Here is a 16,128-nt window from a genome sequence, read left to right as displayed (position 1 = left end):
CTTCCTAAGAAAAAAGAAAATTTTGGATACAGAATTACGTGGAGGCTGTTGGAAGGGCCTGTGCATCTGAGGGCCTCAAGTATAAGCTTTGTGTGCTTCATGGTAAATGCACCACTGTGCCTAAGATAGCTAACATCCTTACTTTCCCAAGAAATGAAATTGAGGCTCATGGTACTTCAGTAACTTGCCCAGAATCAAAAAGCTTGCAAATGGTAAGGTCAGGATTTGAATACAGGATGTCTGACTTCAAATCTCATATATTTTTCCTTTGCGCATGTGGCTTCTAACAAAAATAAAACTGACTTACAAAGCACTAAAGATATCCCATGAAAATTACCCATTTTCCCTAATAATTCCTACAACCTATTTTTGTGAGTTGTTTTTATCCTCATTTACAGATGGGGAAACCCAGAATCAGGAAACCTAGCCCAAAGTCATGCAGCTAGAGCATGGTGGACCAGGACTGATGTCCAGGGGTGTAGACTGCAGAGTCCTTACTCTGTCCCACTATCCCAGGCCACCACACTGCAGGTGACCGGGGAGAAAAGAATGGTAATGATGGTCATGCATGCCCTCTGGCCGACTTGGCAACATTCCTGTCCACTGGAACTAGCCCTGTCATTTAACTGTATATGCCACCTTGCATGGTGTTCTTTAACGGGGTTGGGCAATTCTGAAAATCCACTTCCCCTGTACTATGATTTATTAGTCTGATCAGAGTCCATTCCTCACAGAGAAAACCAGATAAAAAAGCCAATCACCAAGTATCAGTGCAAACTCAAGGCCCAGGCAAACTGCTGTACAGCCACCTCCCTACCTGTCCATGAAATGGAGACCCACAGAGCATCTGAGGGCTGGTAACATCTGAGGCACCAGGGAGACAGCTCCTCTCATAGGGCTCTTCTGAAACAGCCTTTTAAAGCCACACAAGAAGATTCACATAGGGACTGTAATTGCATTGCTTAACTCTGGTCATCCAGGGAAGGGTTTATATCCCTAAACAATCTTGCCATGGATTTGCAGGTGGCCAAGAGCAGAAAAGATGCTGTTTAGTTTTCTTCCTTCATGGGTACTCAGGGAAAACAGTGGTCTTTGAGAAGCTCAGACAGTGGGTTTCATCTTCCCTTACTAATGTGAACTTAGGGGCGCCTGAGTGGCTCGTCGGTTAAGTGTCCCTTAATTTCGGCTCAGGTCATGATCTCATGGTTCATGGGATCAAGCCCCATGTGGGGCTCTGCACTGAGAGCAAAGACTCTACTTGGGATTCTCTCTCTTCCTCTCTCTCTGCCCCTCCCTCTCTCTCTCTCTCTCATTCTGAAAATAAATAAGTAAACTTTAATAAAAAATGTGAACTTAATGTTTCCTTAACATAAACTTTAAAATTAAATTATGCTTTACCATGACTTTTTTTTTTTTTAATTTACCTTTAACTGCCAGATTTCAAGTAACTGATGGCTTTTCATGACCTCTATTAAAGGAACATGTCTGGAGGCACCTGGGTGGCTCGGTCGGTTAAGCGTCCGACTTCGGCTTAGGTCACGATCTCACGGTCCGTGAGTTCAAGCCCCACATCGGGCTCTGTGCTGGCAGCTCAGAGCCTGGAGCCTGTTTCGGATTCTGTGTCTCCCTCTCTCTCTCTCTGCCCCTCCCCTGTTCATGCTCTGTCTCTCTCTGTCTCAAAAATAAATAAACATTAAAAAAAATAAAAAAAAATAAAGGAACATGTCTGTTGCCACCTGGATGACACAACTTGACTGGGAGTTCAGTGATCAAACTGTTTTTTTTTTTTTTTTTAATCCATCCAGCAGCAAGTGAAAACCAGTGGCAGAAATTAAACTTGTGGTTATCGGTGCTAACAAGAAAGGCTGCTCCAATTATTATTTTTTTTTTTTTTAAGGAAAAAGTGATCCCAGTAACTCTCTCTTGTTCCTCTTTCCACACAGATTGGTGGGTGTGTGTGAAAGGGCAGAAGGAATGAGCACTGGTAAAGTCAAATGACCCACACGTCTTCTGAAATGATCAGCTCTCCAGGCCAGTCATCTAGGCTAAAAGACAGGTTCAGATTCTTTCGAGAACCTCAATGCATCCTTGCCTGAAGTTTATGGTAATTTAAGAAGAACAAGAATCCAAAGTGAGACAAAGCAACACAGAGGATGGGTACAAGATACCACATGCTTAGTTGGAAGGTACCTTGCGGAGACTCCGATGGACTGAAATGCTACCCAGTCCAGAGGCCTGCCCTCTCTGCTGACTGCCCTGCCCAGTCCAGGAAGGCAAGAACACAATAGACCGCACACCCGCTTCTCATTCACAGCCCTACACCACTTCAAAGGCCACAGCAAGCAGCCAAGAAACCTGCCTGGGCTGTGGTGTTTTTCATTTAGTTTTGTTTTTTCATGAAGTGGGTGGGAAATATGTTTGGGCCGAGCTGAGACTGGGGCGTAGAGAGGGCGTGGAGGGGTATGCAAATGATAGAATGTAAGTGAAAGCTTAAAAAAAAAAAAGTCTAGACCCATAATTTTATCCTATTATTCCTCCCCATCCTTCTTGAACCCTTACCTACCAACCTCGAGAAGACAAATACGAAAGGAGGGCTCTGGTCGGGAGGGTCTGCCGGGGTGCAGATGTTCTTTGCAGGAGGTACAGCAGTCCGAGGGTGGGCTGGAAGTGTCCCCCGCCCAACACGGGAGCGCGCGCGCGTACACACACACACACACACACACACACACACACACACACACACACACCTCGCCGGCCTCACCTTCTCGATGGTCTGGTCCACGGCCTTCTGGAAAACCCGAGCCACCAGCAGTGTGACGCTGGTCACCAGCAGGAGCAGGGACAGCGTCCCGACCGTGTAGAAGCAGCACCTGCCCATTTTGCGCGCCGCTCCCGGGCCGGGCCTCGCGGGCCGGCGACTCGACAGAAAGGAGGGAGGGGCCGCCGCTGCAGCGGCCTCAACACCCGCTACCCCGAGGTGCCCGCGGTCCCGGCTCTGCGCGCGGCTCCCGGCTCCGCGGCTGGGCTCCGGCTCCCGCGCGCCTGCCTGGCGGCCCGGGGAGGGGACGACCCGCTTCGGTTTCGGTTTCCCTCGCTCGGGCAGTCGGGCGCCGGCCCCGCTTAGTCAGGAGCGAGAGAGGGAGCGCGCAGGGCGGTGACGCTCGCCGGCCCGGTTCGCCGCAGCCCCGGGAGGCGACGGCCAGCAGCTGCGCGGGGAAACGGGCGGGGCGGAGGCTGAGCCCGCAGTCATGTGCCCCGCGGCGGCCGCCGCGATTCGGCCCGAGCGAGCCGCGCGCGTCCCGGGCGGCCCCCCGGCGCTGCGGCTCACGGACCGCGGCCGAGCCCAGATGCGCCCCCGCCTCCCCGACGCAGGCCCGCCCGGGTCACTCCGGAAATTCGCCTGGACTCCCACGGCCATTCACACAGACGCTTCGCACGAGTGAACTGCGGACCTACCAAGTACCAAGCACTGGGGATGCGGGGTGGATACCACATTGCCCCTGCTCTAGACAGGCTCACCAGTTAGCAGGACACTGTTACAGCAGTTCATGCACAATGTTACAAGTGCTCTTCCGAGGTGCGTGCTGAGATCTGTGCCCGCAAGCGTGTTCTGCCCCCCGGGAGAGGGGGGGCACCTAGGACCCCACAATTGAAATGGATCTTGGGGAATGTGGAAGGGGTGTGTGCAAGGGTGTGAGAGGTATTTCAAGGAGAGGAAAAAAGTGTGCTAAGACATTGGGCGTGAAAGAGCAAGACTGAAGGAGGAAAGAAAAATTCCTTTTGAGTCTAGGTTCAGGTGTGCAGAGTGCAGGGTGGGAGGTGTTGAGGTCCCTTAGGGTCAGACTCTGAAAGGCTCTTTGTGTCCCCTAGAAGAGTTGGGACTTTATCCCTCAGCTGTGAGACGCTACAGTAAGAAGCCTCAAGCAAGTGGCCGTGACACTGTTCCTATTTGTTTTGCTCACCATTATGTCCCAGGCACACAGGCCAAAGCCTGCACACAGCAGGGACTCAATATTAGTTGAATGAATGTCACCTATATGCCAGCCTTTGGTTAGGTGCTTACAGACACCCATTATTTAAACTCACAGCAACCATGTGACCAGGTGGCTGTTTGTCCCATTCCCCAACACCCTCCCCGGCCCCCCCCCCCCCCCCCCCCCCCGCCGCCAAAGCAGGGCTACACATTGCCACTCATTGCCACTCTGCAAGAGACTGAGAAGGGAACATAGCCAGACAGCTGGACCCAGGATACAGGTGTGACCTATGTAGAGAGGCAAGGAAGGAAGGTTGAGTGGAAGGAAGCTTCTTATACTACAGTGCAGCTCTAACAGACTTCCACAAGGCTGTAGGGGGTCCTCAAGCTAAACTGGCCTGTCCCAGGAGTCCAGCATCTCCCAGGAATAGACCTCTTGCACTTAGTCATGGGATAGGAGCAGCCCCAGGAAAATGGCCTCTGCACCATGCTGGGGATGAATATCAGAGGACGGATGTCAGATCTCAGCCTCTGGGACAGATCCGTGGGTCACTTATGTTCTGCACTGGAAGATCTGACAAGTACGTTTTCTTGGTCACTATTGTATTATTATTCCCATCTGACACACAAGGACACCATGGCTCTGAAAGGTAAGTAACCTAACAAGCTCAACCGGTTGCTCAATGGTGGAGCCTGTCTAGACAAGAATGCGCACCTGGTAGTCTCCAAAGCTCCTGCCTTTCCTACCCTGTGCATTGCTGCCTCCCAGCTGCCATCAATGAGAATCTGCAGACAGGGAGTTCACTGGGGAGACTTTGTTAAGGACTTGGTGAGATAATTAAAAATGATGGCAAATTCTTTGACATTCCAGCTATGAGGTGGGGTCTTCACCTTTTACCTTTGAATTTGGGCCGAATTTAGTGATTTGTTAAACCAATGGAATATGGTAGAAATCACATATCCTGGAACTTCTGAAACCAGATGAAAAAGGCCTTGTAATTTCTTTCTGCCTGGGCATCTGGAAATTTTGGAGCCCTGAGCCACCATCAGGTCTAGCTATCCTGAGAACTCCATGCTGGAGAGAACACAGGAGAGACCGCAGGGAGATGGCCTGAGCCTGCAGGAAGAGAGATGCCCAGTCAGCCCCCTGTGGTACCCAGCCATTTGAGTCATGGGCCCTAGACATATGGAGCACAGTGGTCCCTGCCTTGCCCTGCCTGAAATGCAAAATAAAGGATTGTTGGTGTTTTAATCCACTAAGGTTTAGCCTCATGTGTTACTCAGGTTTAGATAACTGGAACAGACCTAAACCTGGGGCATTGACAGTGACAATGGTGCCCAATCCCAGCTCTACCCAGCTGCAGCTACCAAAGGTCTTTGAGCAACAGCCCCCGAGAACCAGGCCTGGGGGTGGGGTGGGGTCTGGAATGAGAAACTCTTTCAAGCCTTGGTGCCTGGGTGGTCCCCAGTCTTCAGGTGCCCACAATCAGCAGCATTTGCCTACCCCCAGACCTGCCGTGGGAATGCTCAGTCATGTCCCCCCTCTGCTCCAGATCCCAGCTATCTACCGTAGCTCTCCCTGTGCCCTAGTTTGCTTCGGGGACCATGCTAGCCCACTCACCCTTGCTCGTCCCCTTCCTAGGCAATGGTTGGGGTCCTCGGCAGATGGTGGGTGTCCTCTCCCTCATTAACTAGAAAAAAGATCTGGTAAACTTCCTTCCTATTTGGCTGCCAGCACTTCAAGCTCAAATTGAACCCTTCCTCCCCTGTATCCCACTAATACTGGATTTTCTGTTTGCTAGCTCTATTCTTTTTTTTTTTTTTTTTTCTTTTTTTTTTTTTTGCTAGCTCTATTCTTGAGAGCAAACTCTAACACCCCTAACACCCACCGCAGCCCTGGGCCACCAATCCCAGTGCACTCTTCCTTCTCATTGTTCATTGAGGTTCCTTTTTGCCTCTTGTCTGGGCCACTAGAGGAGTAACAGACTACGCGGATGGAGAGATGGGCCCAGATTTGATAAATACATCTTGGTGTGGCGAGAGTCTCTGAACAAGCGTTTTCAACTCTGATACCCTCAGTCTGAGGCTCTCTCACTCAGGCAACATGACTCCATTGTTTCAACTATGTCAGGCGGTTCGTAAGCTGCTTCCCCTTTAAAACTCTGGTCCAAACTGGACAAAAACCTCTTTCTTGGTTCCTCTTAGTACAGCTGACCAGACTAGCATTTAAAAAATGTACTAAACACTAACAGAGAACAAAAAGGACCTAATTACAGAAAATATAAACAGCTTTAAAAAAAACCCAAAAAACGCATGTTCCCCAAATAGCAGTCTGTGATCCCACAGCAATTTCTGTCATATCGTAAAGAGCTGACACAGCTTTGTAGCGCCTGGACTGGCTGTCTTTCTGTTCAGGTCTGTCTTTTTCTCCACCCCATGGCAGCTACAGATAGGGACTATGCCCAAAGCCCCCAAATTCTCATACAAGCTTCCCAAAGCCCCTTGGAACATCCTCCTTATTTCTGATCTATAGGATGTGTCACCTCCACTGCTAATTGGCATTAATAAAAATCCCCTCGTGCTATAGAATCATTTCACTCCACAGGTGAGACTCACCTCTACATATAGGGAGTGGTGACTCCAAGGCAGATACACAGACTAATAGCCCCTAATAATCACTCTCTAGAGGGTCAGGTGGTGTGGGAAGAGATTCCTGCTGCCACTGGTTAGATGAGGAGGCTGGCGCCCTGGAAGGGAGACAATCAGGAATGTTCCCAGTGACCTCTCTATTCCTAAAATCAGAAAAACAGGAACTTGAGAAGAACGAGTGCCCTTGTGAATGACTATTTCATAGTCATTCACGACTCGGGAAGAGAAAAAACTTCACAAACTCTTAAGAAAGTTTCCAGGACAACAGACTCTGAGACAGGAGAAGCAAGAAGGGCTCTTCGGGCCCCACATTAAATTTAGAATATGGATATATGCAAAAGAGGTTAATCGTATCATCATTGCGGACTTTTGCGTGAAAAGTGTTAACGTGTTCAATGTCAACATTTAAAGTGCACCACGGTTTTAACAGGTGTGGTAGACAATCTCCAAACCTGACAGTCAACAACTCTTCCTTTCTCTGTAGGCTCCTACTGCTCCTGGAATCAAAGGTGGCGTTTCTTCTTCACCCCTTAAGTCCAGGCTGGTCTTGTGACCTGCCTCACCCAGGAGAATGGAATGGAATGGACAGTGTGCCAATTCCCGGTCTAGGCCCTCAGGGGCCTGGCAGCTCCTTCCTTCACCTTGCAATCCAACTCCCATGGTGGAAGCTCAGACTAGACCACTGGGTGATGAGAGGCCATCCAGAGCGAGACTCTGGAGAGTGAGAGGCCATCAGGGATGTCCCAGCCCATCTAAGCCCCCAGATGAATACAGGCACATGCCATGTGGAACAGAGACGACGAGCCATCCCTGCAGACTCCACACAGCAAATGAATGGCTGTGTAGTTTGTGAGGCTGTGATAGATAACCGAAACGCCCTTTTTGTTATTTATTAATTATTTTAGAATTCCAGGAGCCTAAAACAGAATGGAAGTGCCCTGGGTGTTCCTTACTTTGTGATGGGCTTGGCTCCAAGAGGTTTCTAAAGTTCCTGGCTTTCTTACTATTATTTGAAGGTGATCTATAAAATGTACCATCACACCCTCATGACTTGACATTTGTTATTTCCTTTTTTTTTTTTAAGTTTATTTTTGAGAGAGAGAGAGTACAAATGGGAGAGGGGTAGAGAGAGACAGAGGGAGAGAGAGAATCCCAAGCAGGCTCTATGCTGTCAGTGCAGAGTCCAACGCGGGGCTTGAACCCATGAACCATGAGATCATGACCTGAGCCAAAATCAAGAGTGGGACACTTAACTGACTGAGCCACCCAGGTGCCCCGATATTTGTTATTTCTAAACATTTGTGGAGTGCCCTTAACCTGAGCAATGCAGGATTCATAGGAAAAAATTTCTCTTTCCATCCTTCTGATCTCACCAGTCACCCCAAACTTCTAACATTTACAGAATTTCCTTATGAGATAAGTTACAGTCCCCTGGACTAGAGCTTTCTTATCATTTATATATCCCACTCCAAGAGTGCCAGAGCAGAAGGGGTCTGTGAAGCTGTCCATGGCCCTGTCTGCTGCCTCTTCAGCCAGGAAGCCCTGTGGCTTCCCTGTCACCATCTTTGCACCCTAAGTTAAAGGAGTCTTTTCTAGTTTGTGTGGGTTTTATCCTGCTGAGGGTCATGCAGAAGTAAGAATCCTCCTCTTCAAATTATGTTTCTTTTCTTGTTCCTCTAAGGATGCAGAGTTTTTGAAATGTAACAACTGGGAAGGCACAGCCTATTTGCTTTGTTCTCTTCCCCCGCCCGGCCCAAGCCACAGGCCATAGTCTCTTCTGACAGAATGTGTGTGTCTGTGTGTGGCTGGGTGTGTGTGTGTGTGGGGTGTGTGTGTGTGTGTGTGTGTGTGGTGGGGAGCATGGGGTGGGGGCAGAGGAGCACGGAGGAGGAAAGAAATAGTGGGCAGAAAATGGTTATTATGTCCATGGTATTATGCACTGCTTGTATGTGTGCAGGCAATGTAGTAGATGCTGGGCCTGCCTTATTTCATTTAACAGAGCCCTGTAGATACTGGATCTCAATTTTAAAAATGAGGAAACTGGAGTGCCTGGGTGGCTCAGTCAGTTAAGCATCTGACTCTGTGGTTTCGGCTCAGTCACGATCTCGTGGCTTTGTGGGTTTGAGCCCCACATCAGGCCCTTTGCTGAAGGTGTAGAGCCTGCTTGGGATTCTCTCTCTCTCCCTCTCTCTCTGCCCCTCCTCTACTGGTACTGTCTCTGCCTCTCAAAATAAATAAACTTTAAAAAAATTTTTTTTAATAAAATTAAAAAATAAAAATGAGGAAACTGAAATACAGAGAGGTTGACAAATTAGTTCAAAATCACATGGCCAGTAAGAAGAAAAGCTAGTACTGAAACCCAAGTCCCTCACACAGGTAAGCTGGGCTCTTGGCCACTTAACTCCTTGTTGGGATTTCCAGCCTCAGGTTTTCTGAGAGCAAAAGGAAGGCAGTGAAAATTGGTTTTAAAAAAGGGGGTGGGGCACCTGAGTGGCTCAGTCAGTGAAGCGTCTGACTCTTGATTTCAGCTCAGGTCGTGACCTCACGGTACATGAGATTGAGCCCTGCCTCTTTGGATTCTCTCTCAAAATAAACAAATAAGCATTTAAAAAAGGAAGGAAGGAAGGAAGGAGAAAGAAAGAAAAAGAAAGGAGAGAAAGAAAGAAAGAAAGAAAGAAAGAAAGAAAGAAAGGAAGGAAGGAAGGAAGAGGTGCCTGGGTGGTTCAGTCAGTTAAGCATCCGACTTCTGCTCAGGCCATGAACTTGTGTTTTGTGTTTGAGCCCCGCATCGGACTCTGTGCTGACAGCTCAGTCTGGAGCCTGTTTCAGATTCTGTGTCTCCCTCTCTCTCTGCCCCTCCTCTGCTTACACTCTGTCTCTCCCTCTCAAAAATAAATAAGCATTAAAAAAATTAAAAAAAAAAAAAAAGCTGTGACAATACCATCATTCTCAGTGACATGGGCAACCAGGAGGGGCAGTGAGGTTGGCATTGTCTGTTTGAGAGCGCATATTTCTGCCTGCCTGAACTTGATGTTGGACTAGGATGGCAAGCCAGGAATGAGCTGCAGGTTCCCCTCAGCCTCAAGGTAGCTAAAATATAATTTCCAGTGTATGCCCTAATGTGAAAAGTATTATCTCTTGTCATTTGAGGTAGTTTGATGGTACTTTCTAGAAGCAAATGAGGTTTGAGTTGTGTTTAGACAGTTGCTCAACTCAGTGTGGCATATTATAAAATATCAGGGCTATCTGTTGCTGCACATTATGAAATCAGGGCTAAATAAACAACCCAAGAGTTTACAGTTATTATTTTATGATTTACTGCATGGGTAGAAGTTGTTTTAAATGAAAAAGTCAAGTTTACTCAGTATCTATCTGGGCCAGGGGTAAGGTGGGAGGATGGGGGGATGCAGGGGGTGGGCAATGGGGCATGAAGAGGGTCCTGCCAAGGGCTGCCCTGAGTGGTAGAAAGGAAGTGTTTGGGACTGTGGAAAGGGCTGGGAGTGGGGGTTAAGATACTAAATTCTGGAAAGGGTAAAAATAAGACCTGTCCCTCACCTCTAGCCTAGAGCCGCATTCCCTGGACCTCTTTGAAATTATTACCCAGAAGCCTCCTGTGTGAATCCCACATCAAAAAAGATTGCTATTCAGTTAACTTTACAACTATTGGTTTAGAAATATTTCCAGTTCCCTGATAAATAGCAAACACTGTCTTTGGAGCCTCAATGAAAAATGTTTTAGAATATTCATGACTCGTGATTGCTTCCTCTATACTGCAAGCTATCTTGAGTAGCACTGTTTTCCTGCATTTCTCATTAAGCCGGAGGAGAAAGGATACCAATCATGTTTTTTTTTTAAAAAAAGTTAAACATAGCCTTACCATATATTCCAGAAATTCCACTCAAATTTACATCCAGAAGGATTGGAAAATAGGTACTCAAATAAATATTTGTACATAAATGTTGATAGCAATACTATTCACAATAGCTAAACGGGAAAATAACCTAAATGTCTTGGCCAATGAACAGATAAACAAATGTGTTATATAGACACAGGGGAATATGATTCAGCCACAGGAAGGGACAAAGTACTGATATATGCGACAACATGGAAGAATCTTGAACACAGTACGCTAGGTGAAAGAAGAGACACACAAAAGGTCACATAGCATATGATTCCATTTATGTGAGATATCCAGAATAAGTAAATTCACAGAGACAGAAAAAAGATTGGCAGTTGTCAGGGACAGGGGGAGGAGGAAATAAGGAGGGACTGCTTGGTGGGCACAGGGTTTTCTTTTGGGATGATGAAGTTTTGGAACTAGATATCACACTGTTGTACAACAATGAAATTTTGGAACTAGATACTGATGTCACTGAATTGTGCGCTTTAAAATAGTTAGCTTTATGTTATGTGAATTTCACTTCCGTGAAAAAACACATCTCACATTGGACTTTCATGAGACGATGGGGGAGAATACGGAAGAGATGTATAGATATCAAATACCCCCAAGGGTTGTTTTTTTCTTTCTCATATGCCATTTTATTTGAGTGATAATCACTCTTTGAATAAGATCTTTTGAAAATTCAGTGATGGTAAAACAATTCTAGAAAGTGCTAGCTCCTTTCTTCCCCAGGGAGAAGATAAAAGGGATAACCAGTTATAAGTACATTCTCTGTTGTATAAGAAGCAGGACAATCCAAGAATGTGTGTTCACCTGGGGTCAGCAGGGACCCCAGAAGCTCCCTCATTGTCTCAGCAGAGACAGCACCCATGAGACGGCAACTTCCTCTCAGCTTTCCTTACCTCCTCATGGGAGACTATCCCACAGGTCTTCAGGATCGCCAGGTACAGGGCAGCTGGCATTCCTAATCAACTCCAACAAAGAGGCAAAACTCTGGGGAGCCTGGCTGGCTCAGTCAGTACAACATGCGACTCTTGATCCCGGGGGTGTGAGTTTGAACCCCACATCAGGTGCAAAGATTACTTAAATATACAATCTTAAAAAAATGAGAAAGGGGCACCTGGGTGGCTCAGTTGGTTAAGCATCTGACTTCAGCTCAGGTCATGATTTGTGGTTCATGGGTTTGAGCCCTACATCAGGCTCTGTGCTGATAGCTCAGAGCCTGGAGCCTGCTTCAGATTCTGTGTCTCCCTCTCTCTCCGCTCCTCCTCTACTCGCACTCTGTCTCTCTCTCTCAAAAATAAACATTAAAAAAAATTTTTTTTTTTAAAGAGAGAGAGAGAGAGAGACAAAACCTTAAATCCAGAAGGCCTGGCACTGTGCCATATGTTTACTCCTTTACAAACTAGGCCACTTTCTCACACTTGTCCTACAAAAAGGGAGATTTATTCTGGTGGTGAGAGGATTGGGGGTAGAGAAAGAAGGGGTGGTGGGGAGTAGCTTTCTCCTCTAGAACAGAAGCTTCACACTGTCCACCAGCCTTAACCCTGGTGTTGTGAGTTCTCTTTTTCACTAATAAAACCTATTCTTTAACCTATGCTGGGTGATATTGTGGAATTAGTTCCAAACTCTTTAACAATAGGTGACAACCCTGAGGGAACTATCTGGCATACTAATATCTGTGTGTGAAACCTAAAAACGAAACTGCACATTTAAGAATGAAGGTCCTTGGCCATTATCAAAAAAACAAAAACAAAAAATAAAAAACAGAAAAATAACAAGTGTTGGTGAGGATGTGGAAAAAAGAGAACACTTGTGCACTATTGGTGGGAATGTAAATTGGTGCAACCACTGTGGAAAACAGTATGGAGGTTCCTCAAAACATAAAAAATAGGGCCACCTGGATGGCTCCGTCAGTTAAGTGTCCAACTTCGGCTCAGGTCATGATCACGCGTTTCATGAGTTCGAGATCCACGTCGGGCTCTGTGCTGACACCCTGGAGCGCGGAGACTGCTTCAGATTCTGTGTCTCCCTCTCCCTCTATCCCTCCCCTGCTCACACTCTCTCTGTCTCAAAAATAAACAAACATTAAAAAATTTTTAATAAAAAAATAAAAATTAGAACTTATTGCATGATTCCAGGATTCCCATTTCTAAGTATGTATTAAAAGGAATGGAAATTAGGGTCTCAAAGAGATACACGCACCCCTGTGTTCACTGCAGCATTATTCACAATAGCCAAGACATGGAAGCAATCTAAATATCCATCAATGTCTGGATGGATAAAGAAAATGTGGCATACTCACACAATGAATATTATATTACTCAGCCTTAAAAAAGAAAAATAAAATCCTGACATTTGACACAACATGGATGGACATAGAGGGTATTATGCTAACTGAAATGTGCTAGTCACAGAAGGACAAATAACTACATGATACCACTTATATGTGGAGTCTAAAACTGTCAGACTCACAAGCAAAGAGTAGAATAGTGGTTACCGGGAGCTGTGGGCAGGGGACAACAGGGAGGTATTAGTCAAAGGCTATAAAGGTGCACTTATGCAAGATCAATGAGTACCAGAGATCTACCTGTAGCATAGTGTTTATAGGTAACAATACTGTAATGTGTATTTAAAATTTTGCTACAAGGGTAGATCTTATGTTAAGTATTCTTATTTCAGGCACACACACACACACACATAAATAATAATAAAGAGGGTGGGAGGAAACTTCTGGAGAATATGGATATGTTTATGGCACGTAATGCTATAACATAGGTAATGGTGACTGTGGGTATATACTTATCTTCAAACTCATCAAGTGGTTTCCTCCTGTGGCCTTTCAGCTGGCTTCCCCATTCCCCAGTTCAGACCTGTGTCCTGCTTCATTTTCCTCCCTGCCATACCATTCACTCTCTTCCTCTAACCTCTTGCTACTCAAAGTAGGGTCCCAGAACAGGCAGCCCCAGAACCATCTGGAAGATGGTTAGACATAGAGAAGCTCAGGCCCTGCTCTGGACCAAATGAACCAGAATTTGCATTTGAACGAACCACCTATCATCCATGAGCATATTAAAGTATGAGAAGCACAGCGGGCTAGACCATAGTCCTTCAAGGTTGGGTCATGACTGTGCTTTTTTGTAGTCTCCCTTCAATGGATCTTCAAACTGGTATTTGCCCTCACCACCCCACCCCCAGCCCCACACGTTTGCACTTAAAGAACAGTGTTCCTGGCCTCCTCCACATGCCCAGGGTCTCTCTGGACCCCTGATGATGGGCATGTCCTGAAACATTCAGGCTTGATCCTTGGATGACTGGCCCCACCCCCAGGGGTGTATAACTCAGTCATGCCCTGTCTTTCCAGGTTCTGATGATGTTGGGGGGATGTAATTAAAAGTGAAATCTTCTGCCAGCCAAGCTCTCTCCACAAAAGGGTAGAGAAAGAAAACAGTTTTATTACTGACTAATCATTAAGCCAGAATGCGACATGCATCACAGACAGTCAACTAAAGAGGGGAAAAATCTCACCCTTTTGTATCCCCAGGCAGATATAATGTATTCCACACATGTCCTCGAGATGAACAACAACTAGTCCTCAAGTCAGAGGACTTGACAGCACCATTTGTCATACACAGTACACCCTAAATTCACTTGGTAATTGAGTGGCCATCTGTGTTAGCAGTTGCCCTCATCCAAAGGAAAAATAAGACTTCTTGTATCTTTAGGACAGGCAGTAGTTTTACAGCCTGGAGCCGAGCATCTGCTCCTACCATCCCACAGAAACTGGGAGAGAGGAATGCTATCTTTCTCGATGATTACTTATCAAAGAGATGGCTCCCAGGCCCTTAAGAAAGACATTCCTGGGTTGTAAAGATGGCAAAAGAGTTATTAGCTTTGAAAAAGACATATACGTTTCATATATAATATAACATATTACAACATATTATAGAGCACTTTCTATTCAGCTGCCTTCATCCAATGTGCTTTCGGTAAGTTCCAAGATAAAGTACTAGATTTGAGCTCGAATTCTGTGTGGGCTCTATGAGATCAAGCCATGGACTTTACTTATTTCTATACCCGAGGAAGTATGTGTGCTGTGGTACAAAGCAGAGGCTCATAAATGCTGATGGGGGATTTTGTGAAAGCTTTCTATTGAGAAGGTTCACATTTGATGACATTTTGAGAGGCGAGAGAAAGAGTGGCGAGGGGGAGGGTGGGGAGAGACTGATTGATCGGGGGAAAGAAGTTCTATTTTCAAAACCTCAAATCTGTTCGAGCTCTCTATTTTAGCAACAACTATTGCTTTAATAGTCTTAGTTTTCTGTGAACTGACCGTACCTCATATCTTGTCAGAGATCTACCTTCTCTCCCTGTGGTAAAAATTTCTGAAATGCTTATGAAAGGATGGATAAAATGTATGGGGGCCACTCCACCAAAACAGTCATTACCTGGGGCGCCTGGGTGGCTCAGTCAATTAAGTCTGCTTGAGATTCTCTCTTCTCTCTGCCCCTTCCATGCCTCTCTCTCAAAAAATAAACGGGAGAGAGAGAGAGAGAGAGAGAGAGAAATTACCTGACAATAGTTTAGGAACCTCTGAAATGGATTTTATTTTCTCAGGTATTGGCAACCTTGACTGTAGGTGGATAAATTTGTGGTGTGAAAATGCACCAGACAATTAAAAAGATGAATTTATTCTGGCTATTGCAATGGGGAAAATGCTCACTCATGAAGGGAGAATGAGGGGAAAAAAAAAAAAGGATCTGGGGTTTTGTCAAGGCAGGTAAACAGGAGTCCTGAGGGAGGGTCTTATCTCTGCTGGACAGGGGGTCCTTTGAGGCTATGCAGGAAGGTCAGGAGATACCACAGATGTTTTCTGGGAGCATAGGGCTTAGATAAAGTTCAATATTGTCAGTGGACTCTGAAGCCCATTGGTGTTTGAATCCTGCTTCCCTTATTTAGTAGCTGTATGATCTTAGGCAAATTATTTAACCCCTGTGTGTCTTATTTCTTCATCTATAAAATGGGAAAAATAGATAGTACTTACCTCATAGAGATATTTCAAGGATTAAACGAGATGAAGCACATAAAGTGTCTGCCACTATATGCGTTCCATAAATATCATTACCGTTCTGAAGTATTCTGTAGAGAACAGAAACTAGGTTTACGAGGAGGGACAAACCTTGCCAGTGCTCTCCTATCAATCTTTACAAAAGGCAAGAAGCCTCCCTCAGATAAGACAAGTTGTTTTTATGCCTCCTTAAAAAGCTGACACACAGAAATGCTTACCATGTACAAAATGAAATAACTCAGAATCTTTCTTTTAAAATGCCCAATTATAAGTTCACTTAAACAGTAGTTAAAATATTTATGTGTGTGTATGTGTAAGTAGTTTCCATTTATGTACAATGGATCATGGAATTTGTTCAAATGAATAGTTTTTAAATGATGCCCCGGACTTATTTTATTTTGGGGAATGTTAGTCTTTAAAATTGTCTTGTGGCTGATTTAAATAGTAAAGCTAACTTAAGATAAGTTTCATTTTAAGGGAATAGTTTTTATTTTTACTTACTTTTTATTTATTTAAGTTTTAGCAACTCATTTAATA

At 45.6% G+C, this 16,128-nt stretch overlaps 1 protein-coding gene across 1 annotated transcript in view; it reads right to left on the bottom strand.

The window, feature by feature from the left end:
* The window catches only part of SCARB2 (scavenger receptor class B member 2), a 76,105-nt gene extending 72,883 nt beyond the window's left edge, over positions 1 to 3,222 (bottom strand). The window contains exon 1 of the mRNA XM_042936157.1: positions 2,762 to 3,222. Coding sequence (XP_042792091.1) covers positions 2,762 to 2,878 — 117 coding nt within the window. The 5' untranslated portion in view covers positions 2,879 to 3,222. The remainder of the gene's footprint in view (positions 1 to 2,761) is intronic.
* Positions 3,223 to 16,128: the final 12,906 nt, after the last annotated feature.

The sequence above is a fragment of the Panthera leo genome, chromosome B1 (genome assembly GCF_018350215.1).
Source record: "Panthera leo isolate Ple1 chromosome B1, P.leo_Ple1_pat1.1, whole genome shotgun sequence".
Lineage (NCBI taxonomy): Eukaryota > Metazoa > Chordata > Mammalia > Carnivora > Felidae > Panthera > Panthera leo.
This window is presented reverse-complemented; position numbering and strand designations above follow the sequence as displayed.